General features: G+C 43.8%; 1 protein-coding gene across 2 annotated transcripts; it reads right to left on the reverse strand.

The window, feature by feature from the left end:
* Positions 1–5817: 5817 nt before the first annotated feature.
* On the reverse strand, positions 5818–25911 carry PTGR1 (prostaglandin reductase 1). Of its 2 annotated transcripts, XM_057423141.1 has the most exons (10): positions 25894–25911; positions 16150–16256; positions 14207–14252; positions 13443–13502; positions 12069–12236; positions 11113–11230; positions 10692–10847; positions 9421–9526; positions 8164–8282; positions 5818–6464 (listed from the first exon to the last, which is right to left on the reverse strand). In XM_057423141.1, exons 1-10 carry the CDS (start codon positions 25899–25901, stop codon positions 6354–6356), a joined length of 999 nt encoding a protein of 332 aa, XP_057279124.1. In that variant the 5' UTR covers positions 25902–25911; the 3' UTR covers positions 5818–6353. The 2 variants fall into 2 exon arrangements, with proteins under 2 accessions (XP_057279124.1, XP_057279125.1); XM_057423142.1 differs by lacking the exons at positions 14207–14252; positions 25894–25911 and having other exon boundaries at positions 16150–16275.
* Positions 25912–26599: the final 688 nt, after the last annotated feature.

Consider the following 26599-nt stretch of genomic DNA (forward strand, 5'->3'; position numbering starts at 1 on the left):
TGGTGTTTGCTGATGTGAGGCCACATGAGGTTGCTGCTGCTTATTGCCTCAGGGGAAGAGTGCAGTTAATGGGAAATGCTGCTCGTGTTGTTTGTTAATCTCTTAATTAGATGCCACTGCAGTCACCTTGAAAGATCCAGGTGACAAGTTACTGGAAATTCAAGACAGAATTGGGAAAGATGGATGGAAAATACTGGAATAACTTGTGCTGAAACCAGGGGTGCAAAGCAGTTCTTGGAAATGCAGCAGGTCTTTAGGTTCCTGTGCTGCAGTATATTCCTGCTCTGAGCACTGGCATGTAGGCATAGTGTGATGAAAATAACTTGCATAGCTTTATGTAAAAGGATGGGTTCTTGAAGGTGTGTGCAGTGAGGATCTGTGTCGTGGGACAGCTTTCCCTTTGCAGGAGCCAGCAAGCATATTCTCTTCAAATGCATAGATACATCGGAATTTGACTCTTGGTTCTTGACATGATGGGTGATGATATGAAAAGCCTAATGGTTGCACCTAGCTGAGCTGTGAGGGGGCTCCATCCCTACGGCAACAGTGCCCAGCTGGGAAGAGAGGCCCTGTTCAGGATGGGAGCAGCACTGCATCCCAGCAGGCAAGAACCTGGCGCTTCAGGCATTGTTAAAGCCGAGATACAGCAAATAAAATTTTTGCCCTAACTGGTACGGGTACAAGTAGCCTTGCTAAGAACTTGGACCATCTGCCCTGCCACATGGGTATTAAGTAACATCCTGGAGAGCTCAGCAGGTGTGGCGTTCTGCTTGTTTTTCATGTCAAGGGTAAGGCAAGTATTACCATGTGCCAGACAGCGCAGCAGTCATGGTTTCATTGAACTCTGTGGTCTGCTGCTTTCATGAACAGAACCAACTGCTTTGATCCAGCGACCTGAAAAGATGCTTTTGAGAGGGAAGTGGTAGATGGCAAACTGACTTGAATGCTTGGAAGAAACTTGAGCTACATGGCAGAGAAGAAAACATATAAAGGTTTCTCCTTGGAGTAAAGGCTTCAGAAAAGAAGTTCTCCCCTGAGGCAATGACTGCAGTCTCATTTGGCTATGAAATGGCTGGGACCTGTGCCTTGCTGTCAAACCAGTACAGCAAGATGGCTTTGTCTGCAGGCCTGTTGCCTAGCTCACTTTCTTACAGTGGGCTGGCCAACAGGAAGAGAAGTACTTCCTTGAGTACAGCAATTGGAACACATGGCTCAAATAACTAGGCTTAATGAGTGAACTCATGAAAGGTATGGGCAAGCGGTCACAGACAGTGGACAAGAGAACTGTGTGTGATTGGACTGCAGTGAAACAGTGGCACCAACTCATCCACGTGTTCTGAAACTGCCATCGTGCACTTGGGGAAGGAGTCTGTTAACCACCTGCACATCTCTTCCACATCTCTTGGAGCAGTAGTGTAACTCCAGTTAACCATCTGCTTTTCATTCTGTCCTTAACTTGAATGAAGTTAGACTTTGATTCTGCCCTTGAATGATTCCAGTAAGAGTATTTAATTATTTTAATGTTTAAATTTTTACTCTTCATTTGTCAAAACTGGCTGGATCTAGCAGGGAAAAAAAAAAACAACAAACCAGCCAGTTTTACTATTGCCCACACACTGTGGTAACAGCAGCTCCCTTGTGCTCTATGATGTACAGCTTTCAGCCACTCAAAGCATTGGCTCGAGGAATATACTGCTGAAATCCTTGCTGGATGAACTCTAGTGCTGATCCCTGGCCCCTGGAGAGGAGTGGGAGACTGACTGGTGGGCTAACCTTGTTTAACTGACAAGCCCTCTCTTGAGGTAAGGACAGGGAGATCACTTGGCAATTACAGTCACAGGCAAAACAGGCTTGTCTTAGGGAAATTAACTTGCTATCCTAGTCTGTTTAGTTGCAGTAAGAAATAAGGACAGATCTACAACCACCTTCCCCTGTTTCTCCCTTCTTCCCAGGCTGTTTCATTCCTGGGTCTCCCACTCTCCCACCCCTGAGCAGTGCAGGGGAATGGGGGTTTTGGTTAGTTCTTAACATTTCACCTCTGCTGCACCTTCCTTATGCTATTCCCCCATGTTCCGGTGTGGGGTCTGTAGGATACAGTCCTTTGGGAATGAATTGTTTCAGTATGGGTGCTCTGTGGGCCACAGATGCTGCCAGCAACCTGCTCCAGTGTAGGCTCCTCTCCACGGGCCAGAAGCCCTGCCAGGAGCCAGGTTTTCTGTGGGTTGTCCATGAGCTGCATGTTCCCCCTTGCTCTAGTATGGGGTCCTCCCTGTGCTGCAGGTAAATATCTGCACTGTGGGCTGCAGGAGCACAGCTGCCTTACCATGGTCTGCATCACATGCTGCAGGGGAAAATCTCTGCTCTGGTGCCTGGAACACCTTGTCGCCTCCTGCACTGACCTTGGTGCCTGCATGGTGGCTTTTGCTCACGTAGTCCTGTTCATCTCCCCCGGCTGCTGGGGCATGGTGCTTTTTTACCCTTCATCAAGTATCTTCTCACAGAGGTCTCAGCTCTGGCCAGCAGCAGGTACCTTTTGGAGCTGGCTGTCAGTGGCCCTCATGTAGTGGCAGCTTCTGGTGTCTTCTCACGGTAACTACCCTGGCATCCCCCTTCCCCACCTGCTTCACCCCTAAAGCTTCCCATGTAAACCTAAGACACTGCTATGCTGACAACAGGACTGATTGGGCCTCAGGCTTAGCAGGGGCCTGTCCATAGCATGGAGTTTGCTTTTCATCTGAAGCAGTAACTGTATACCAACTCTACCCCAACTGCTGCAACCTTTATCTTGTAGGTCTTCCTCAGAAAACCAAACACAAAACTATAGCAGGAACAAGAGTCTGATAAGGAGCTCTGGGGAGGCAGTGGGTGCTGTACTCAGTTTAGCTGAGCAGAAGCTGAACCATATTGTGGATCCTTATTTTCAGTGGAGGTTTCATGCAGGCAAGAAGCATAACCAGCCCGATGCCTCCAGCTTTGGTAAGGATCAACTAGATGAGTTTGAGGAACTTGAAACGGTCTTGTGGAGATGTCAGAGAAACACACCCATATGAAATGCATTTTTAACTCCGTTGGAGAGGGAAAGCTGGGTTGGTCCAGGTTGGTAGACAGAGAAAGGTGAAGGATGCATGGGAGCTGCCTGAAGCTTTCTCTCTACCTGCAGCTGGACACAAGTCTGCTAATCTCCACAAGGTGGCAGTGACTGCCCATACATGCGTTATACACACCCTGGCTCTGGAGACGCTTTTACCTCTCTGACAGCACCAAGTGATGGTGGCATCTATCTCTAGGTAATGGGCTGGAGAAGAATGCGTGGGGGGTAGGTTTCCAGGTGCCACCATCTGCCTGGCCTCCAGGAATGGGAACATCTGGGGTGGGTGGCAGAGGTGTGAACAGACGCTAGGGTGGGGAGAAGCCAGGCATTGGATCCAACTGTATCCATAGAGGAAGTTTTAGGACAGGCTTGGGCCATCTGCCCTCCACTGGAGTCAGTCCATGACATTTCCTCAAGGCAGCAATTAAAGTCTGTTTCTCACTTTTATTTGCTCTCTTTCTAGCCCCTCTGAGAGGGAAGCCTGGAAGAAGAGCAAGGCCTGGCACCATAAACAGACGTCGGAACTGTGAAGCTTTCTGACGATAGAAATGCAATAGTCAGTTTTAGCACCACTTAGCAGAACAGCCCCAAACACTTTCAAGCTTAGTAGGAATTGGAGTCCCTGTACAGCTAGTTACAAGAGGCTGAGGACAGGAACATGAGGTATATTCCCACACTGTAATTAAAGGCCAGCAGCAAGCTAAGCTTTGAGGAACCTGCTTGGAGCTGTTGCAGTCTAGCTGGGTGGGGGTATAAGAGATGAACAGCCAGTCAGGGGGTGGGGGAGCAAAGTAAGAGCAAAGGATCTAAGGTATGTCTTGCTCACTTCCATACAGGCTGCATCAGAGGTGCTGGGGGGGTTATGACTGGATTTCACTCATCTGGGAACACGGCTCCCATGAGAATGGGTGCTGCGGCTGGGTTGTGTTGTCCTGACCCCTCCTGTGGCCACCCACCCTGGAGGATGGTGAGAGAAGCTCAGCAGGCAGCAGTGCACTCCTGGAATAGCTCCTCGGTTTCAGCAATCACAGTTCTTTGCATCAACTCCTGGGGCTTCCTGAGACCACCCTTGGTGTGGCAGACTATGGTGAACTTCTAAAGGCTGGTCCCCGCTGTGTCCTAAGCTCAGGCAGGTTATTGCCTCGAGTGCCAGCTTCAATTTGCTTAGGAACAGGACACAAAAGTTGCAATATTTATTAGGCTGGAGCACCTCTAATCTACAGCCTGTTTCATTTTGCATAGTCAGGCATAAGGCATCAAGTGGTTAAACCACTACTCTAGAAATAACACATACAAATGAGCTATTTAGCCCACAGAGGATGAAGCCTGCAGCTGTTTACATTTAAGACTGTTTTAAACTCCTTTTGCTTTCATCTATTACATCCTCAATGAACTGGGATCCTAAATGGCTTCAGAAATCCCACTGTCAAGCTTACTTGCTTGTGCAATGGCACAGACATGCCAGACCAGAAAAAAGCAGCACAAGAAAACCAGAGATGACTACAAGCACAGCCCCAGGACCACTGAGGAATGGGCATTGCACTCTGGACAAAGCCGACACCTTTGAAGATGCATGCAATGGAGGACTGCTGCAGTGCCAAAGGGAACCTAGCCACAGATAATCCCTTGCACACCTTCTGACAGCCTCTGGAACCACCAAGTGCTCACCCCTTCCCAGAAAGCCCTTAAGGTCAGCTGCAGAGTGATAATGTCATTGGAAGGGTGATGGCAGCCAGCATTTTCTCACAGGCCTTGTGCAACTGGCTGGAGAACAGGCTGGACTGCACAGTACTGACCAAAACTGACTCAGTATTTTAGGACTTGCAAGCCCTCTGAAAATGTCTCAGTAAAAAGCCACCAAACAACAGCAGACCTCGACACAGGTTCCACAGCCTACTGACAATAAACTCCCTTTTCTGGTTTAGCATTTTCCATGATGTGCAGCAGTATTAATCCACAGATCTTTCTCAGAGCCTGGCTGAAAAGCACAGCACTGGAGCTAACGCAAACTGGCAAGTAATTCTGCTCAGAAAACCCTATAAACAACCAGAAGCTCTCCTCTACTTGTGCCAAGATGCATTATTTCACCAGTGGCCAGTCAACCTGTATTTAAGGACAGTACTTTTTTTCAGTCCTCTTAGCAAGTATTAGTTGATCTACATCTTCAGTAAGTAAGTGACCTCTTCTTGTTGACAGACAAGAGCATCTAATCCTGACATTACAGAGACATTAAGGCCACTTAGGACACTTCTTCACAGATGAGACCTAAAAATTAACCAAGGAGTCCTCCACAGTGTTTGAAGATGGGCCACCATGACACTCAATACTTGTCTGTATTCCATAACAAGTTCTTGTTCCCGCTTTTTCAATACATCTAAGATATTTATTGTTGCTAATGCCTGTGTCTCCTTTACTCAGCATCACCTGGGTGCTGGACACCAATTTAGCACAGCTAGGGCCAGCATACTGATCTCATCTTCCATGACTGCCAGGCTGAACATCACAGCAAGGTCAACTCTAAGCTTGGTCCCCAATGGCCAAATTACTCGAGAAAATAAGTGACCTATCCATCAGTTATCCATCAATAAGTGACCAATCCATCAATAAGATCACCTGTTCTGTGAGATCTACTGGCATAAATAAGTGCTTGTAATATCTTAGCCACTCTGTGTTAACTGCAAGGAAGAGAACAGGAGGGCATTCCACAAACAGAACTGTAACACAAGCAAAGTATTCATTAACAGATTTATTTTTTTAGTTTCCATATCTCAAAAGAACCAGGATACCTACATTTCCTTATGAAAGTTAAGAAAAGCCATCCATAGAGGAAGATGGGAACCCCCAGGTGTTATTAACCTGTTCTCTGCTCCATGATATTGATTTTTAAAAATCCCTCTTGCTGAGTTCTGGGCAAAATCAATGGTTAAACATAGTCATGATACATGCCATCAGCTCGCAAAGCTTTTGGCCTGTAGAAAGGAAAAGCAATTCTGACTCATAGAAAAGGTTCAAGTTTCTAGTAAATCTGTTAAAGCTCTGATGAAGTTCAGCTGTTTTAAGGCAATACTTTTATGTAGCTTTGGGAAGCAGCTCTCAAGTTCTTCAAGAGCAAATCAACTGACATATACTTACATTTATTAGTCCAATTAACAGAAGTTATCGCCAAATGTCCAGCAAAAAGACTGAAACGTACATTTCGATCAATGAGTTAAAAGCCCTTAACAGAATCATTCTCCTCTGCCAGTCCCCAGGAATGTGACCTTCAGACTTTTACAACAGCTTTTCCAAGATTTTCTCCTTTTAACATTCCAATGAAAGCTGCTGGCATGTTCTCAAATCCTTCAGTGACTTGTTCGTGGCACTTCACCTTTCCCTGTCAAAAGTAAGAAAGCAAATTGCCGAGTTTTCATTCACCAGCTGCCTAGTTTTTACCATCTCCAGGAGACTAAAGTGCAACCAAATTTCCTCCAGCTTGTATGTGTCATCTGAAACATGCAAGCTGGCATGCACCAGGGTAACTTCTCAAAAGCAGGTAGGCTGTTGTTAGGCTATTGTGAGGACCTGCTTTTCTTGCAAGACCTCCTACTTGGAGTTATAACAGGGAGCAAAAGTCACTACTATAAAAAACACACCAGGACAGATACAGTGCTACTTGGTCTCCAAACAATGTACAGCTAGGGGATTATTTCCCCAAAGCAAGGCCTGTCTCTACCCTTAGGGAAGCATGGAATTGCAAATCCAAGTGATCAAAAGCCAAGCCATCCAAAATACTCAGTTAGAGCTTTTTAGGCTTTAGTGTTAAAACTCACAAGCTTTTCACAGCCATGAACCAAATATTAAACTCAGCCTCCATTTAGAGAAGTAAAATTTAGCAAATTCCCTATGAAGTCCCTTTAAAGACAAGCTCCCAATTACATTAAAAACATCCATTCTTGACAGTAATTTCAGTGCACCACTACAATGGAAATCCCTGCTCATACTACAAATGAAAGAGGACTTCTGAATGAGAAATACAATCACAGAATGGTTTGGGTCGGAAGGAACCTTAAAGATCATCTAGTCCAACCCCCCTGCCCATGGCAGGGCAGGGACACCGTCCACTCGACCAGGTAGCTCAAAGCCCCATTCAACCTGTCCCTGAACCCTGCCACGGATCCACAGCTTCTCTGGACAACATGCTCCAGTGCTCACCACCCTCACAGTAAAGAATTTCTTCCTAATATCTAATCTAAATCTACCCTCTTTCAGTTTAAAGCCATTCCCCTTGTCTCATCATTACATGCCCTTGTAATGTCTCATCACTACCTCCCCATGTCCCTCTCGAGCTTTTCTCTAGGCCCCTTTTAGGTACTGAAAGGCTGCTCTAAGGTCTGTCCAAAGCCTTTTCTTCCCCAGGGTGGACAAGCCCAATTCTCTCAGCCTATCTCCATAGGTGCTCTGGCCCTCTGATCATCTTCATGTCCTCCTCTGGACTCACACTCCAGCAGGTCCATGTCTCCCTTGTGTTGAGTGCCCCAGAGCTGAATGCAGTACTGCAGGTGGGGTCTCACCACAGCAGAGGGGCAGGATCACCTCCCTCAACCTGCTGGTCACGCTACTTTTCATGCAGCCCAGAACACAGCTTAATGGGCTGCAAGCGCACACTGTCGGCTCATGTTGAGCTTCTCAGCAACCAACAACCCAAGTCCTTCTCCCTAGGGGTGCTCTCAATCCATTCTCTACCCAGTCTGTATTTGTTCTTGGAATGGGATAGAGGAATTACTCTAAAAAGGAAACTCTCCATTGCCACAGAAGTGTTTTGAATTACTCTGGCAGCATCCTTTTTCAAAGCTTACGTGTATTCTGGAATATATCTAAGTCTACAAGCTAATATTGCAGGTCTCAACAAAGCAGAAGGGATCAGGTATGTTCACTATGGTTCGACTGTCCCCAGAAGGTTCAAAGATCAAGTCAGGTGGAAGAAAAGTATCACGCTGGAGCCTCACCTCATCAGCTATGACAAGAGACCCCTTGCAAAGAGGGAAGCTATGGAGCGAGTACACCTAACAAAAACCTACACCTTCCTTCCTTACCTCCATGACCCACTTTAGCAGTGCCTTCAGACCTTCCTCCCAGCGGTTATTCCAGCTGGTCACAAGAAACCCTTCCATTTGAAGTTCTTTGAAGATCATTGGCATCTGCACATAAGGCCCTGCAAGAGAAAGGAATGAGCAAACCACCTGCAGTAAGTTTCATTTAAAATAAGAACCAATGAATAAAGCAAGCTATTAGCACATACAGAACACTGAATCACGTCGTTCCAGGCAGAGCCAACTGCTGTTTTTTCCAAACAGAATTTCCAGGACAAAAGACCAAGAATTCATGGACAGACAGCTTCCAGGAAACAGGCCTAATCTGTAAAGCTGTGGGGCTAAACACCCAATAGTTCTGAAAAGTTTCATTCTGCAGTGACCTCAGCTTCACCTGAGGGGCTACAGGTAGATCCTGGAAATACTGTTTTGGCAGCTTGTTTGATAGTTTGCCACGCTCTCATGCTCCTCTTAAGTATCAAAAAAGTTAAACACATTAAAAAAAAAGTTCTTCCCTCAGTCATGAAATGTGCAGCAGTGTCCCCACTCTCAAAAGCCTGTCCCATTTTTAAAGTGGTATGGCCAACTAAAGTCAGTCAGTTGTCAAAGAGAATTCAGACCACATATGTCTTCTGGAAGGCAAATTTGGAAAACCTAATGCTATTGAAAGTGAATATTCATCTCAGCCTCATTTCCCAACAGTTTTAACGGTAGCTGAAATCCTACAAAACCAAAAAAATCCTCCCCCAAAATCCAAAACTAACACCCCCCCCCAAAAAAAACCACCCCAACAAATAAATAAATAAATAAAAAACCAGCAAACCAAACCAATAATCAACAACAAATCCCAACCCTAAACTGCCTCATTTAAAAACCTGAGGGATATCCATTCTGCTGTCTAAAAGTATGTACTGTGTAAATGGCATCATGCAACTACACCTGCCTTCTACTAATCTGTATCTGCTTAGAGCCTTGGGGAGTTCTGTTTTAAACAGTTTAGTCTCTCCTTCATTTCTAATCAGCTGATGTTCTCCATCTGATACAAGTGTGTACAAAGGAGTATGAGTGCATGTACACACAGTGTGTTAACACTCGCACCATCCCAGAGCAGTGGTTAGTTAGCTACCCAAACGTACAGACATGCATACACTCAAATAGTATGCAGAAACAACCAATAAAACCTTAAGAGACTCCCATTACAACTTTCTCTCTACCATCACCAAACGAAATAAATTTAAACATGAGAAAGCAGGCCCACACCTTTCTGAGGCACAGAGTCATTGTACTGAGAGATGGCTCCACAGACTGCAATCCTTCCATATTTCTTCATCTGGTTGATAGCAACACTGGCAAATTCTCCACCCACCTACAGGATCCAAAGTGTGTACAGCATTAGAGACAATCCAACGTTAGGCACTGATTGCCAATCTTGCATTGTTGCACCAACAGGTTCAGTCAAGTGGTGGAGACGGAAGTTCCACTACTTCAAAAGCTCAGTAGCTGCAGAAATTCTTACAGTTAGTCAGCACCTATAGATGCAATCCCACTCTTGTAAAAATTAGTTATGAACACAGGGAATTTGTTTTAGTTCTGAGTTTGCTTCACAAAATTGCCAGGATCCTTCCTCCTGAGGGGCACATCTAGGGTTATTAGAAAGGAGCACCTCTGCTTTTCGTCCACACCATTCTGCACTTTTATCTCTTTACATCATGGTGACGTAAAGTTTTTACTTCATGATTCTCTTGTGCTGTGCTCAGAAGCTTTTAATGGAGAAAAACTGTGAGAACATTTACTGCTGGGGATAGCTCTGCACAAAAGTTGGAAGTGAGAGGGAAGGAAGCAGACATGATCATAAAACTGATTTAAGACCTTAGCAGCACAAGACATGAAATTTGGAAGGGTAAGTAAGGCAAAGCAACCAGGAGCTCCTCCCACATGGGCAAGCACTTTGTCCTGACACCATGCATTCACAACTGCCAATGTGGGTGCTTTGCAATCCACACAGAATCACAAGGACCTCATCCCTGCATCAGCAGACAGAGTGCTGAGAGACAGACAAGGAACAATGATGCCTGCCCTTTTAAATCAGGTAGCTAGGCAGGCAGTTTTAGGTCAGTATCTCAGCTAATACTCCTGTGCCAGGTATTGTATTACCAGTTATAATGCACGTTAGCTATGCTAAGAAATCAGAAAAGCCAGGGCTTGTTCTCTGTCTTGAAGGCAAGCTGACATGGTTTGACTGCATCCTCACTGTGAAACTCTCTTAGCTTCCCAAACAAGATGGTCACATTCAAACAGCTAACTCAAACAGTCCACAGTCCATGTTAACTCTAGCTGTACTTGGGAGAGGTCAGAAACCCTCTACCGGTCACCCCGTAAGAGGAGTAAGCAGAGACCATTTCTCAATCAGATGGAATTCAGTACCATGTTTCTGTTACAGTCTTCAATTAGATGTATAGAACATTGAATTCCTGCTATAGTTTAAGTCAAATGACAGTCTGCTCAGGGCAAGGCCCTCTCTCTGAACTCACGTTGTCAAAGAAACAGTCATAGCCATCAGGAGAGGCTTTACGTAGTGCTTCATCCAGAGATGTAACAGTCTTGTAATTAAAGGCTTCATCAAAGCCTATTTTTTTCAGATACGCAACCTTGTCATCTGAGCCAGCACAGCCAACAACTTTGCAACCCTGCAAGGAAAGGAGAGAAGCATTTCTAAACGTCTGCTCACAAGACAGGCTGACACAGAGTACTGGGCAGAGGGCTCACCCTAAAGGTAAGCCTATCATCACCATACAAGTTCCTAAGCTCTAGAAAACATGCAACTAGCTTTGATACGTATTCAGAGGCTTGTCCCATCTCAATACCTTACTGCAGGCATGCTTTCAGGGATGATTTCCCTCCTGATCATTCATTCTTCCCCTGCCTACCAGGTGAGCTTTCCAAGCAACTCACCCCAATCTTAGCAAGCTGACCCACCACAGAGCCCACAGCACCAGCTGCAGCATTAACCAGCACTGTCTCCCCTGGCTTCATCTTGCAGACCTCCAGCAGACCAAAGTATGCAGTGAGGCTGTGAAGGAAAAGAAAGAATGTTCAGTAAGAAATAAAAGATGCCAGACAGAAGAGATATGACTTGGCCACAGTGGACTAAAATATCATCACAAACAGAATAAGATTTTGTTTTCCTCATTCTTTATGAAATGCAAAAATTAACCCAACCTTCTTAATTTGTCTTTTTTATGGCCATCCCAGGAAGAAAAACCAAACCCAAATACACTACAGGGAAACAGGATGCTGTGTCAGAACTCTACCTTAGATGAAAATAGCTTTCCTTACTAGCCAAAAGGAGAAACACAAAGAGAATGCTGTAAGGTGACAACTCAATTACCCACTCTAAGAAGGAGTAAATCCAAGCTAGACACAGGACAGTAGCCTGCTGGTATCTACCAGACTGAGGCAATGATTAAATGATACCCATCATATATCACATCAAAAAATGGTGGCAAAACTTGGCTGAACTGATGGGCACACTGCTCCTGACGACTGCTGTGCACAGCTATCATTCCTCAGTCAATAGTAATCTGTAGGAACTACTAAAGTTTAGATGAAGCTTTACTAAAAAGCACACTACAGACTGAAACAGATTCTTTCCAGCCTCTCCTGGATCCTCCTTCTACCTTATTGCAACTCCTTAAGGAAAGGCACCATAATCTGCAAGGCAAATCTCCAACCTAGGGGATAGGCCAAATTTCAGGCCCTCTCAGGGAAAGGGCATCCCAAAGCACACATTTTTTACCAGAGTGAGTGGACAACATGCTGGTAAAACAAGACAAGGGACATACAGGCAGGCAGAAACATTCTGCCCAGCAAAATCCAGGGGATAGTTGCCTTTGCATGTCAAAACTCACCCTGGCATGCCAATCGTCCCAAGAGCTAGAGATACGGGGAGCGATTCTGGCCAACCAGAAGGAAGGGCTTGTAGGTCTTTCCCATCAGAGATGAAATGGGTTCTCCAGCCACTTTTAGCCACAACAAAGACCCCCACTGTGAAAGCAGGATTCTTGCTTTCTACAATCCTGTTTAGAAGAAAAAAGAAAAAAATGAAAAAAAGAATACCCTGTCAGGGACAAATCATTACTGGCTCTTCCCTCCTTTATTCCTATTGACCTGTCATGTAGCAGAAAAGAAATACTTCATATCAGGACATTTAGCTAGTACCCTTCACCACCAGACAGATACCAGGCAAGATGATTTTAGCCTCAGCCTTGCCCATAATGAATTGAATGTTCCCACATGGATGTAACTTTTTTAACACCAGTCCAGTATGAATTCAGGCTAGGCTAATGTGAGCTAGAAGACAGAAAAGAGGATGCTAGGATTAAACAGTGGAAAAGCAAGACGTTACAGATAGGCTGTAATAAGCAGTCACCTTCTCAGACAATCTGCACCTCATTTAAATGTTGAGGATCCTGAAGATGGAACCTCTCGGAGTAACAAAACCAGACAGAAAACAGTATCTAATAACAGGGAGAAATTCATACTTGTGGTGTCTCTATGCCAAATAAAAATTCAACTTTCTTAGCCCAACAAGAAAACTACATTGTGAAAGGGTAGGTAAGAAGCTTTGAAATAATGGGAACAGTTGGCCTTCTGTTCAGCAGACTTGGTTAATTTATCCCAGCCATCAGTGTTCCTGCAGAGAAACACAAGAGTCAAAGGCCACAGATTTTACTGAGCAGCAACTTATAGGCAGCACAGCAGGAAAAGACTGACAAAGGGAACATCTGTGTAGCTGAATTACCACAAGCTTGGGAAAGGATGGATTTAACCTTTAAATAAAAAATAAATAAAAATGCAATTAGATAACCCTTTGGCTACAGCTGTGTCTTAGGCAACACTGAACTTTCTCAGCTGGAGCAGATAGCATGCATGGTTTTGGGAATGCAATTTAACTAGCGCATCAGATTTTAAAATGTGAAGTTGACACTTACAGCAAGTACAGCGGTCAGTCCTTCACACCTCTGCTTGAAAAAAAAATCCTTTGAAAACTTTATCACCAGAAATAACATATAGATTGTGTCAGAGATCTAAATGATCTCCAAGAAGGCAAAAGAGATTCTCAGAGGAAAAACACATTCCAACCAATTACAGACAAGAATACAGTTGCAGAAATACGTACACTCAAGTCAAGAATAGGTAATGAAGACTGCAGATGTCTCAGATGTCATTATATTCCTCCGAGATCTGCCATATGTAAGGATAGCAAGAACTGAAGATCTTACCTGGCAACCTGTGTGCCTATCATTATGTCCCCTTCCTTCATGACCCTTCGACTGTAAGGTCTGTAACACAGGCAGAGATGACTTACTGTAAACAACTTTTAATGATGTTCCACATATAGTAGTAGCACTGTCTGATTCAGAAAGAGATCATAAATAGTAAGCTGATGATCGCAAAGACTTTGCCATTGTAAAGACATAACTGGATGTTCTCCATAGCCAGCTACTTAGCATTCCATCTTGACCAAATACTGGGCTAGAGCATTGGTGATAAAATAGCGTGGTCCATCACTACAAGAAGGTTGGGACTGCAAAGAACTATCTCTGATACTAGGGTCTACCAGGCTTCTCCAAACTACCCAATCTCCCTGTGCTTGAACTATCACCTAGTAATGTGGGCATATCAGCAATTTTCTACTTAGAACATGTATCCTGAAGTACAAGGTTGCTAAGGTAAATGAAGCACCTACTGCAAAACAGCTGCAGTCTCATCTGACCCTTTTGCATTCCAGTAGAAGAGACAAGACAAGGAACAGCAGAGTCCAAGAAAAGTCATGGGCTGCAGCATTGTTATTGTAATGTCTCGCTAAATCTGGCACAGCTCTACATTGGGAGTCTTGTAATTTACACACATTTTATAAAAAAAACACAGATGACATCTGGGGCTCTGACAACAGAGGCTACTCCTGGTACAATTTCTTTTGATGTTTAAGTGGGAAATAAATGAGGTAACCTTAGGCAGCAATTTAAAAATAAGAAAGATATACCTCATGTAAGGATCAACACTGAGAAACACTGATTCAAGCAGCAACTCTGTAACAAAAGACAAAGCAAATTCCTGGGCATCAGCAGTACAATAAAGCATGGTTTCCACAAGTCAGTCTTCCAACAAAGTGACAGGAATTCCTGACACCCCAAAACACACATACCCTGTCATCCTTTAGGGAAAAAGCTACCAGAAACAACCACTACATTCATTAGCTTTCTCTGGATTATCACTGTGCTGTTACAAAAACCACTTTATATAATATCTCTTCAGGAGGCTATCTTCTTTTCAACTCTGTTTATCTGCCTCCTTACTCTATAGATGGCTCAAGAGGCTAGACCTCCTAAGGAAGGCACCAGCTTACTTTTGACCCATATACAAAATGCCTTCCCATGATTCAACCAGAAGAGGGTAGTAAGAAACCCTGGCACAGGTCGAATATAAACACTGCTTTGCCGCCTTAATGGAAAGCCTCTGCTAGATTGCCTAATGCACACTAATGTCTCTAGTTTTTGGAAATTATACTGTAAATTTTACATGCTCATTCACACAGCAGTTTTAGCTATTCCTCTCCACCCAATACTACTTTCCATTGCCTGTGCTGAAGTAGTCTAGCTAGTACAAGCTAGAAATATAGTCAGATATAAATATTTCCCCATTTCTCAGTGTGAGATTGAAGAACAGTCAAGGCCATGTAGCATAACAAGAAAGGCCATCTCCCTTAGAAGTGTTACTCTAGTATGAAGTTATGCTCTTCTTGCTGTAGGGATTAAAATGGGAAGGAAGATACTATTCCATATTCTTAAATACCCACATGCACAAAATTTAGAAGTACACATGCTATGAAAAGACTTGAAAGCATATGTAAGAAGAAATCACCTTTCAAACATTTAAGCTGTAAACGTAACTAATTCTTTGGTGCACCTTATGAACCGGGGTAAATTTTGTAAAGGACAAATGGTGGGTAAGGGTCAAGACAGCATCGTATGTGTCCATGTGAAGCCAAATCACTTGTGTCCATGTGAAGACAAAATCTAGGTTTATTCTTTAATCAAAAGCTCTTGCATAAAATGTTATGATATTCCCTACTCTTTTCAAAAGAGAGAAACACAGGATAAAACCTGTGCATTTTTTTCCTCTTTATTCAGTTTCTCTTGCTGTCACAACAGGTCAAATGTAATAGATAAACACTAGCAATAAAATAGGTGTTAAATGCAGACAGAAGTCTTGCCTTTTTGCTTCTTAAAATGAAAGATCAGCCCGAACTGACTCCAGCCCCAAGGCCTTCCAGCCACAGATTCATTCTCACCCCAGTCACTCTGCTGTGCCCCAGCACTATCCTCAATTCCTTCCCTATCAGCATGAAAAACTCCAATGAAAGCCTGCATCTGGAGGCTATCTTCTTCAACATTCTCTAAAGGATTTTGCAAAATAGATTAAAATCTTTCATCAGTAAAAGCATGTTTAGGTTTTACTACAGTTAGCTCTTCATTTGCTCTGTGTCACAGTTCACTTCCCTCTTTCTAAATTAAACAAATACTGTTTCCTTGTGGCTGTTGGTTTTGAGGGCATATTGCTTCAGCAATTATCACTTCAGTAATTTTCTCCAGTAAGCCTTATTTGCAAACACATTAAAATGCTTTTGCCATCGGGCACTACATGCGATTAGGCAGTGTGAGACTGCGAAGAGCACACTGCAGCTGCAGCATGATGGAGGTAAGAATGTTATCACAAGGCAGTGTGTTTTAAAAGTCACCAAACACAGCAGCATACATGTTCTTGAGCAACTGCCCTTCTCTGCTGAGGTACAGGGCTTGCCAAAAAGCATGACAACCCATTTTTGAAAATCTAAGCCAGAGAAACAAACAGTTGTGCAGATGCAAAGCCATTCCTCAGCAATCAGACAACCTCCAGAATAAGTAAAACCAGACAGCATCCACTTACCTCCATCCTTTAGGTTTGGCAGCTCTATCTTTTTCAGGTCGAAGTCGCTGGTTTGGGGGAAACCCTCAAAATGCTTCTTCAGAACCCATACCTTGGCAGTAACCATCCTGTGCAACAAACACCACAGCCAAAGAGTGCTTGTCAGAAACCTCCAAAGATGCTAGTCTGCTCAGAAGGGTCGTTTAGACTTTATGAATCCAAGCAGTATCTTGATAACATACCATTACACAAGACAGCCTCTCCTTCCATCCTGTGGAAGTTTTACTGGATCAAGAGAAAATCAGAAAAGCCTCCTCATCGCCCAACTAACCCAGAGTTTCCTGTGACCTGCCCAACCTCCCTGCCTGCTGGCAGCAAGCCCTGGTGTGGGAAGTCAGCCCCAGCAAGATGTACAGCTCCCATTCTAACAAAATTGAAGAGGAAAAATCTAGTTTAAGGAGGAAAAAAAATCCTGTAAGGAAGAAAAATAAAACACTTAAACTTACTTTTTCCCCACTCAAATGGGATGAGTACTGAATCTAAACTTTTACAAGCTTGAATCAAAGTGCAAGTGAGAAATGCAAAGGTAAGACTTCTTTCTATGATGCCCCATGCATTGAAATGCTTCTCCAGTTGCCAAGCTTAGGGCTTGGAACTGGAAGAAACAGTCACCAGCATTTTCCATACACGATGGAAACAAACTAACGACTTGCATTTGTTTTACCATCACAATCCCTTTTTCCTTCTAGAAGCAAGCACATCAACACGGGCAAAGAAAGAGAAGTTTATACTTATGTTAGCGTAAGAACTGACACATAACCACCGGAATGGTTATATGAAGTGCTTTATTGCAGCGCTGGGAAACCAGGGGCACGCGCCCAAATCTGGCTTCAACCCTGTTACATTGCGCTCGCAATTTATACAATAAAAATGTCATCACTAATACATATTCAACACAGATTACATCACTGACTAATACATATGCATCAAGGATTGCCACATCAGCCTCTTCTGCGCTTGCACAGCCCCCCTCTGGTGGTTGTCCTGTTGAAGTAAGGAGTCTTCCTTGGATGAAGTAAGAAGTCTTCCTCAGGTCATCCTGTTCACTTTTCTGTTTCTTGGACATGTCCCAGTCATTATGTGGACGCCAGCATTCTCTTATTTTCACTTGACTACTCCTGGTACCTTCGTGAGTTCTGCTTCGGTAGAGTTTCACAATACTCCCCTGGATCCACCCATATACCCTTCCCCATATATGGCTATGTTAATTGCTTATCATTATAGCTACCATTGTAATATTTAGTTATAAAGTAACTAAGATACACAATAGCAGAATTTCAACTTGTTCTTAATACAAAAGAAACCCTCTACTGATTAACAGATTTTCAAATATAATCCTCTTTTCTCTTTGCATTATTGTTTCAACACACAATTTCACCTATTACTAACATTTAGAGCAGACAAGTGGAAAACTGTCTTCTGCTGACAAGGCCAGTCAGTAACTTTCTGACCAACAGTCAATTGGCAGCTGGACTCTTGCAGTCACACCTCCAAAAAGAGAATATCTGCTTTTATCAACTGAGCAGGCACTGTCCTCCTTCCATTTCCCCAGGAGCAAGTGTAAACCTTTGTAAACCTGGCACAGGACACACCCAGCAGGATTCATCTTTCTCCTACTAAAATCTGAGATCATCCTTACAGACTGCTCAAATTCAGTGTCCAGACAGTTGCTGGAATGCTCTGCAATATGCCAAGCTAAATATACAAAACCCACAGTCCTAGAAACCACAAAATACTGCAGTCTGTAGACCAAGGCTATTCTCTGGAGCAGAAGCTTCTTCAAATCACATTTTATCAGCCAAGCCCTAAAATTCTAAAGAATCTTCTGCCACCGAGGAAAAAATATTTTATTAAAAATGAATATAAAATGAGTCATTCAATCCATCATTTAGCACAGCGAAATGATCCATACGTACACCACTCGTGTATGCTCTGACATCTTTACTGTTCCCAGGGCACGCACCAAAGGATCAGAGCTCGTGTGGCTATGCCTTCTGTATGCTGGGATCTCTGTGCATTGCAGAGCCTCCTTAAGCAACAGTAGAAAGCTCTGGCATTTTGCCTCAATTGTGTTGCAATCGGGCATGTGGCAGGAGAGAAAACTTTGCTCAGGGGCGGTCTTCAGCTCCCATTTTTCTTGTGAAAGTATTCAAGTAGAATGTGAAGGGTGAGAAGTGTAAACAGACCCACACTTAGCATCGCTTAACTACAAAAAAAACCTGAAGACAAAAATACTAATTAGGAACAGAGACCTAATAAAAATAAGAAAAACTCTTTAAAGACTCACACGAAAGGACCAGGGAGAACAGGGCAAGCTCTCCGTTTTCTGTGATGAGCCAGTGTTACTCAGGTACAATTTTTTAACTATATACCTACAACAGTTTCCTAGCGAGAAACAAACACAGCAGAGGTGAAGGGTTTCCTGCTTTGAGGAAACTACCCATATCGGGAGATGTAGGTCTTTCACAAAGTGAAAGAAATGTCATCAAGCTTATTGTCTAAGCATCTGTCATTAATTATGTCAGCAAGCAAAATCAGCATTCCTCATGTCCCACATACAATTACAAGAATCAGTGCCACAGAAAACTTATCTGCAACAATTGCCATCTGACCTGAAAACATTAAAAGAACCAACGCAGGTGGCACTCCCCCGGAACTTCCCACTTCTCTCCACGGTTCATTTACTTTGGTGTCAACGGTACTTATCTGTACTTATCAGTAACAAAAGATGCTGCAACACTGAAGCAACAACAAAGTAAACTCAGGAAAGGGGCTTACAGGAGCAAAAGGAGTTCAGAGTAACACAAACGCAATCCCTCTCTCCAGCTTATTCCCACAAGCACTTAAGAGGGATTTGTCCTAGCATTGTGTTCTGCGTTCAGACACAGAGGCCCAAAGTGCTCCAGACAGGAACAACAAGGGAATGGGGAGAAGGAACAAGGGATGCTGGCTAGGCTGGCAGCCATGGGCCGATGTGCCATTTGTACCCCTATGAAAAATTTATCCTTTTTGTGATACACAGGTTTTTCAGCAGAGCAGTGACCCCTCCTACAAACAATATGGAAATATTAACTTCACTGAACATTTTTTATTACATTTAGGCCTAACTTTGGGAACAGGACAAATTTTCTGCTGACCTCTTCTCACCCTGCTTCAAGACTAGGGATATTTTATTCAGGCTATAAAACAAAAAGCCCCAAACAGAACACAGCCACATGCTTGATGAATGGATTCACAAACTAATTTCCAGGTTAACAAACAAAGAATTATTTAGTATGTTTAGACATAAAATCATAAGAACTGGTAAGAACTATGTTGCTTAAGCATATTAAGGAACTCTGAAGCATAAACAGCAGTAATGCAAATTTTGTGGGGTCCAGTAGAAGCATTACCGGACAGCCATCATCCCAGCTCCAAGGGCAGTAATCACTGCCCTGAAAAGCTACTTTGTTATTATCAGTGGGTTTGAGTGATACATTTTCAGTATAAAGTGTTTCATAGACTATTAGAATCACTACAGCAAAAAGGCAGTAAAAATTTAAGGACAGTCCATGAACGTGATAAAAATATTATTTAAAAAATAATTCACGTCTAGCAATTCCCAGAAACCCCCCCCCCAAAAAAAAAAACAACAAAAAACCCAAAACAAAAAACCAACACACCCAACAAACAAAAACACAAAAACAAAAAAATACAAAAAAAAACAAGGTGGTGCACTTCTGCCTGGTATTCTTATAAAAGAACCCTTAAAGGTTTTACTGAAATCGAAGTCCAAGGCAGCACTTATTCTGATGTTCGTCAAACTCTCCTTGTCCCTTGGACTAGGGCACCAAGTTATCCAAGAATAAAGGTGAAAACTGGGATCCCATAGTAGATACTAGCAACTGGAAAGGAAGGTCAGGTATAAAAGAGAGGGCAGAGAAGTCTGAAAAATTGAGGGAATCTGACTGGAAGCTGACAAAGTGGTAGTGATACCTGAAATCTTGGAATCTTCACATTGAAGCAGAAGAGTATCAAAGCTCTCAAAGAAGCGTGAGTCAAAATAGCAAAGTTCACTTTCTGTAACTAACCCCAACTAACATTTGTAACTTGTGTGGCATGGTGTCCTAGCCTGGGTTTGACCAAATCTAACCTTGAGGACAAAATAGTCTCAGAAGTCTGTCAGTTAAAAATAAGTTTAATTCAAATTTGGGGTTAGCTTAACAGTTCATCCTGCTGACAGTCACAATTAATTTGAAGATATGGCTGTGGTACTTGTTTCCTTTTACCTCCATCCTGAAGCAGGAACAGCTATGCTCCCAGCTGCACTGGAAGAAAAGGGTATGATCAAAAAGACGACTAAAATGTACCTCTCAGACATTATTAACTTGTAGATCAGCGCTAGGAAAAAAAACAACAATCACCACAACAGCAAAATTATTTGGGAAATCATCATCTCATCTACTCTCGTCCTCCAGAACCAATTTTGACAGTCTCCTGCAGCATTTCAAAGCAACCTGCCTGGCATCAGCACAAAGGACTCTCTAAATACTTAAAAAAAAAACAAACTGAAAAGGATTTCTTGGCAGTAGAGAATGCCAAGAAAGTCATCACCCAGACTACTTTGGGTTTCTCCATCCATTACAGGATTACCAATTACCTGGGAGTGAATATGGCCTTAAATCATGATGCTATCTGGCAATGAAGAAGTTAAGATTTTGTAAAGGACTATGTGTGTGAAAGATTGAAATTCTTCAGTTTAGATTTTCATGTAGCAAGGAATAACAATGTTTCCTTAAAAGCTCACACACTCTGAGCAGAGGTAGAAGACTAATTAATGAACCATCTGGATCAGAAGAAAAGTAACAGTTGATGTCAGAAAGATTAGGAAGGCAGAAGGAATTTTGAAAAGCCTAGCAAAAGAGAAGGTAACTCTCTTCCTAAAGGAACTTGCTTCATTATAATACTAAAAATCACACCCCCTGAGACCCTTGCCCACTGACACCCCTACTCATGGAACATGCATAGTGCGACAAATATATACCGTATCTTTAAGCAGAGACAAGAGCATGCAAGAGCAAATGACTAGATACAGACTGTTACATATATGGAAAACACTGTCTTACAGAGTTTGAAATGTGTGAAAGTGGACAGCTGGCAGGCTGAGGGTGTGATGGCTTCGTGGAATTACTACCTAGCACACACCTCTGCACAGACATGAAATAAACATTACTCTGTGTGTTAATTGGCTCTCTGCACATTGCGTAAAGAACCCTGATTTTGGGACAAAAACAAATGCCTGGAAGTCTTAGAAAAAATTACCTGCTCCTCCCCTCTGGCTTAGCTATTACAACACTTCCTCAGAAATTACGTTTTTTCCTGTGGCAAAAATACATGGTAATGGCAAACCACTCCCACACTACTTTTGGCAGATATTACATACTGCAAAGATCTGAGCAAGCATGACACTGCACTATGAAACAATAAAGCTGCAACCTCTCTCCTTTATGCAATGCTATCAAGCCCTGGAAGGAGGTCAAAGATTGGAGGTTAGTAGTCATTGCTACTGCCCTGCACTATGTTACAAGACTGTAATTCCAACAGAGGTTCAACAGTCCTGTAGAGGAATCTCACATGAGGAGGGGAAAAGTAAAGTGAAGACCTGCACAGAAATAGGTCAGCTGGCTTTCAGCTCTCAGAAATTGCACATAAAAGGAGAATCTCACATGAGGAGGGGAAAAGTAAAGTGAAGACCTGCACAAAAATAGGTCAGCTGGCTTTCAGCTCTCAGAAATTGCACAGAAAAGGAGAATCTTAAGAACCAAGTCTGATAAGAAAGAATAAGCAAGAAGCCCACAGGCTGGAAGGAAGACAAGATACTGCAGGCAACCTGGGCTGACAAATCAAGCCAAAGCTTCTTGAGGGCCTGGTCATTGCAAGGTACTCTTACACTTCTTTCAAGCACTCATCTACCTCCCCCTTGCTTAAATGTTGATACAGTCCAAGCACATGCTGCAGCATCAGTAAATGCAAAATTTCATCCACGCTGTTCACACATGCTGCAGTACAGGTTTGCTTCTTACATTTGCAGGGACACTCCTGTTTCTGCACTACAGACAGAAATGTTGTTTGCTCGATCTTACAGCTGCCAAAAAAAAAGAAAAAACAACCTTTTTTTTTAAATTTTTTTTTTTTTTTCAAAGCACCTTTAGCCTTAAATTTCTAGAAAGCTCATTTAAATTAAACCCTAAACTTCTGACTACAACGACCAAGCAATTTTATTTAAGGAGAAACAGATCTCTTGGGATGGTTATCTGATGTTGTAAAGTTACCTCAAGAGCTCCAGGATTTACTAAGCATGTCATTGACTGCTCCTTCCCTTATTTTTCATTACTTACCTCTACAAAGGTTAAGCACTCCTGTCACTTGCAGCATAGCGTAATAGGACAGCCCTGTGTGCTCAGAAGGGAATTTACAAACTTTCAAACACCAGCAATCCCTCTGAGGCCCCCTTCTGAATTTTTGTAATATTACAAGGGCAGATTCATTCTTCAATGTGCTCCTGCTCACAGGACAAGCAATCAGCTTCTCCCTCAAGAGGGAAACTTGCTGCCCCAGCCCACCTAGCATGCCCAAGACATGCCACCACTCCAATAACACCTGCAGTATGAAGAAGACTGAGACAGGTCAACTAAAAGATTAACGCAAAAAGGGGGAAAATAAAAAATAAATATGAGGGAAGTCAGCAGTCTAACGTACTGCAGAAGCACAGAGCAGCAATCAGCAGCTGTTGTATCACTGCTTTAGGCAGCAGACAGCGTCTGTAAAAGGAGCCTGAGGACCTACCAATTCCCACACGGCACACCAGCACATAATACTTTACCATTCTAATCTATAGTAAGTGAAAATGGGTGCATCCAGGTGCATCCACGCCTTCCTGGGGCTCTCAGTGCCACCAAGATTGGAGGCAGCCTGGGCTTCAGTGACCATGCCCAGTGGAGTTCACAGTCCTGAGGGATACAGGTCCTGGAAGGAGTAAGCTCAGGACCCTGAACTTTTGGAAAGCAAACTTCCTGCTGCTCAAGAAGCTAGCAAACAGGACCTCCAGGAAACTCCCCTCAGGGACAAGGGAGAGAACACACTAGGTGGCTCTTTTAACGGCATTTTCCATAGAGTGCAAGAAATCTCAGTCCCCTGATGTAAGAAATCAGGAAAGGAATGCAAGAGACAAGCATGGATGAGTCAGGTGAAGACCCCGGTGACTGGAAAAAGGGAAACACTGCACCCATTTTTAAAAAGGGTAGAAAGGAGAACCCTAGGAACTACCGACCTGTTGGCCTCACCTCTCTGCCTGTGAAGACAATAGAACAGATCCTCCTAGAAACTATGCTAAGGCACATGAAGGTGATTTGAGACAGCCAGCATGGCTTCACCAAAGGCAAGTGCTGCCTGACCAACCTAGTGGCCTCCTACGATTGACTGACTACATCAGTGGTCAAGGAAAAAGCTATGGATGTCAACTATTTGGACTCCTGTAAGGCCTTTGACATGGTGCTCCCCAGCATTCTTCTCCAAATTGGAAAGATAAAGGTTTGACGAGTGAACTGTTCAGCAGATGAGGAACTGGTTGGATGGTTTCATCCAGAGTAGTGCTCAGCAGCTCAATGTCCACATGGAGATCAGTGACATGCAGTGCACCCTCAGCAAATTTGCAATCAACCCCACTCTTCAAACAAATCCATTCTTCAATCCCCCCTTTTCTTGTCCTATTGCAAATTCTTTTGCAACTATTTCATTCTTATTTAAAGTTTCCTGAAATATTTCCCTGTTTCTACTTGATGCTTAGTTTTGTTTCTCTTGTATTCTTTATAGCTCATCATGGATTGTTTTCAACACCAGAAAAAAACACTGTACCATGCCACAAGTGATTAAGATTTACTTTCTTGAGAAAAAGACAGGCTGCTTGGCCTGCCCTTCCCTCCTGGATGGCTGTCTTAGAATAGGGGAGGCCACACCTCACATCAAGGTCTGGCATGGCATATGTCCCCACCACTCAACACCTGCTGGGTTGCAGCCAGCAGCAGAGCTAAAGGTTCTTCTTGGTGGCAAATGCAGAGGCCAACCCAGTCTTACCCTTGACTGGGGTAGAAGGCATTTGGCCAACTTCAGTCCTTGCACCTTGTTGTCAATGCAGAATTTCACCTGCCTCATTCAGTGACAGGTTGCTACTGTGGCAAAGCACACACACATTTACATTAGCAGTGTAACTACTACAGGGTGCAGCAGCATGTTGAAGATGCTGGTGGCAGTGAGGGACCAGCCAAAGAAAATTTCCCACCAGTGGGGTTCTCACAACCACTTAAGTTGTTCCATTACCTGCTTTATAACACTACCATCATATTAGAATCTTTCCAGCTTTTGCCTTAGCATTTTCTAGCAGCTGCTGTAAATTTGCATGCTTTAACATCTCTTTTGCAAGTGACAAATCCATAGGATACAAGGTGTAGTTTTTTATTAGTAACTGGCTAGTAAATACAGGTGTTTTATGCACAAAAATCACAGCCTCAAATATGAAGAATGGGGTTGATTGAAGAATAGGGTTGTAAATGAGTAACTTCAAGGACCTTAGGCTTTGTTAGCAACTATAGAGATAAGGAAATGGCTAAGATAAGCATTGCCCAAGAACTGGCCAGAACCTGCCTGGTGGTTATTGACATGACAACGATCCTAAAAACAAGAGACAAAGAGAAAGATATGAAGAAATAACCACCAGAGGTCACAAAGCCCACTACCACTTTAGTGTGCATGCGGGAGAAATTCTAGAACTATGATGTAATGTATAAATAACTCAATGAATATGTGTGTAATCTAATGAACATGTACGTTTAGGGACAATATAATCACAGCCTGGTTGATGCTTGGACGAGACATGCTAGGAGGAGCTATCCCTCATGTCTCCCGGTGCCGCAACAAAGAATACCTGCTTGTCAACTTAAACTTTGTTGGTGAGTTCCTGGAGATTTCTCCGAATCAGATTACAGCAAGATGCTTGAATAGGTATGGATAGATTTGGAAATGCAGGGTGGTGAGGCTGAAGTACAGAACTACACATTCTTAATTTTAATGTAACTTAAATTACGTTACACATGTACACAACCATGCTTAAATTCTAGGTTTAAATTAACAATAATGTGTATGCCTTTAACATAGTAAAATACAGCAAGTTGTTTTAACTTGCTGACACGTAGGGAATAAGGAACGTCCAGCTGATGGAACATCATGATACTGACAGCAGCTAAGGAGGCAGTAAATACGAACAAAGATGCTAACCTTCAAGGTAACAGAGACTGGAACACAACAGAAGCAAGGACATACCACTGCTAACCCCGCACTGGGAATTTGCGAGCATGCGCAAGCTTTGAAGTCAATCAGTGAACACGGAACTGTCGGCGACCACCAGAGACGCACACTCAGCAAGAAAACACGTGTGTAATTAGAATGCAAATATTATAATTAGTTAATGGAAATACAATACATATGTGAACAATTTCCTGGAAAACAAAACTCCTAGAGTTTCTTTCACCGTCTTTTGCGGTAACTCAAAGACCCTTCTCGCGGTAGTAGCAAGCTCCTCCTTCTACATAACCCCACCCTAAGGCCGAAGCGCGTGCTCAGCCATGCGTCTTCTCTTAGGGGCCGCACTTCTTTTGCCTCACGGGAACGAACCTCGCCATTTTATTCCCCCCGGGGCCGCGGTGGCATAATTCCAACTCCCTTCCCTCACGGAACCAAAACTCGCCGTTTAATCCCCCGATTTCGACCTATCAGGAGGGGGCCTTTCCCATCAGCCTGCTCCCGCCGCCGACTTGCCTGCGACTGCGCGGCGTCCCTTCAGGCCCAAAACCTGCGTTCTGAATGCCCTCGCTCCGCCTCTGAGAAGGAAAGAGGAGTGGATCTAGCCCTTCGTCTCTCCCGTCGGCAAGGGAGGAGCTAGGCTTTCTGTGGCAGGCAGCCTCCATGAGGCACCTCCCCCTAACGGTCGCCACTCTTGGCGCCAAAGTTCAACCGTTGCTAGCGGCTGGGAGTACCGTGTTGGCGGTGAGGTACTGGGGCTTGGGGGGTGCCGCCCGTCCGCGGCCGCTGCGAGGGTCCCGCCTGGCTCCGGCGTCGGAGCTGCCAGGGAGGGCTTGCTCGGCCTGGCCACCCGAGGGGCTGTGGGGAGCCGCCGCGCCTCCAGCGAGAATGAGGGGCAGGCGCCATGGCTGCAGGGGCAGGGATGGAGCTGTGTTCACAGCGTCTTAGCCTAGGCTGTCGTTTTCCTGGGCTTCAGCGCTCCGGTGGGGAGGGGCTGAGGAGGCAACAGTCCTGCAGAGTGGAAAGGGAGGCTGCCCTTTTAAAGGCCCGGGCCTTTTCGATTATTTCGGTGGCTGCT

Source organism: Pezoporus wallicus, unplaced genomic scaffold (genome assembly GCF_028554395.1).
Source record: "Pezoporus wallicus isolate ANWC-B61680 ecotype Strahan unplaced genomic scaffold, APGP_CSIRO_Pwel_v1 contig_7243, whole genome shotgun sequence".
NCBI lineage: Eukaryota > Metazoa > Chordata > Aves > Psittaciformes > Psittacidae > Pezoporus > Pezoporus wallicus.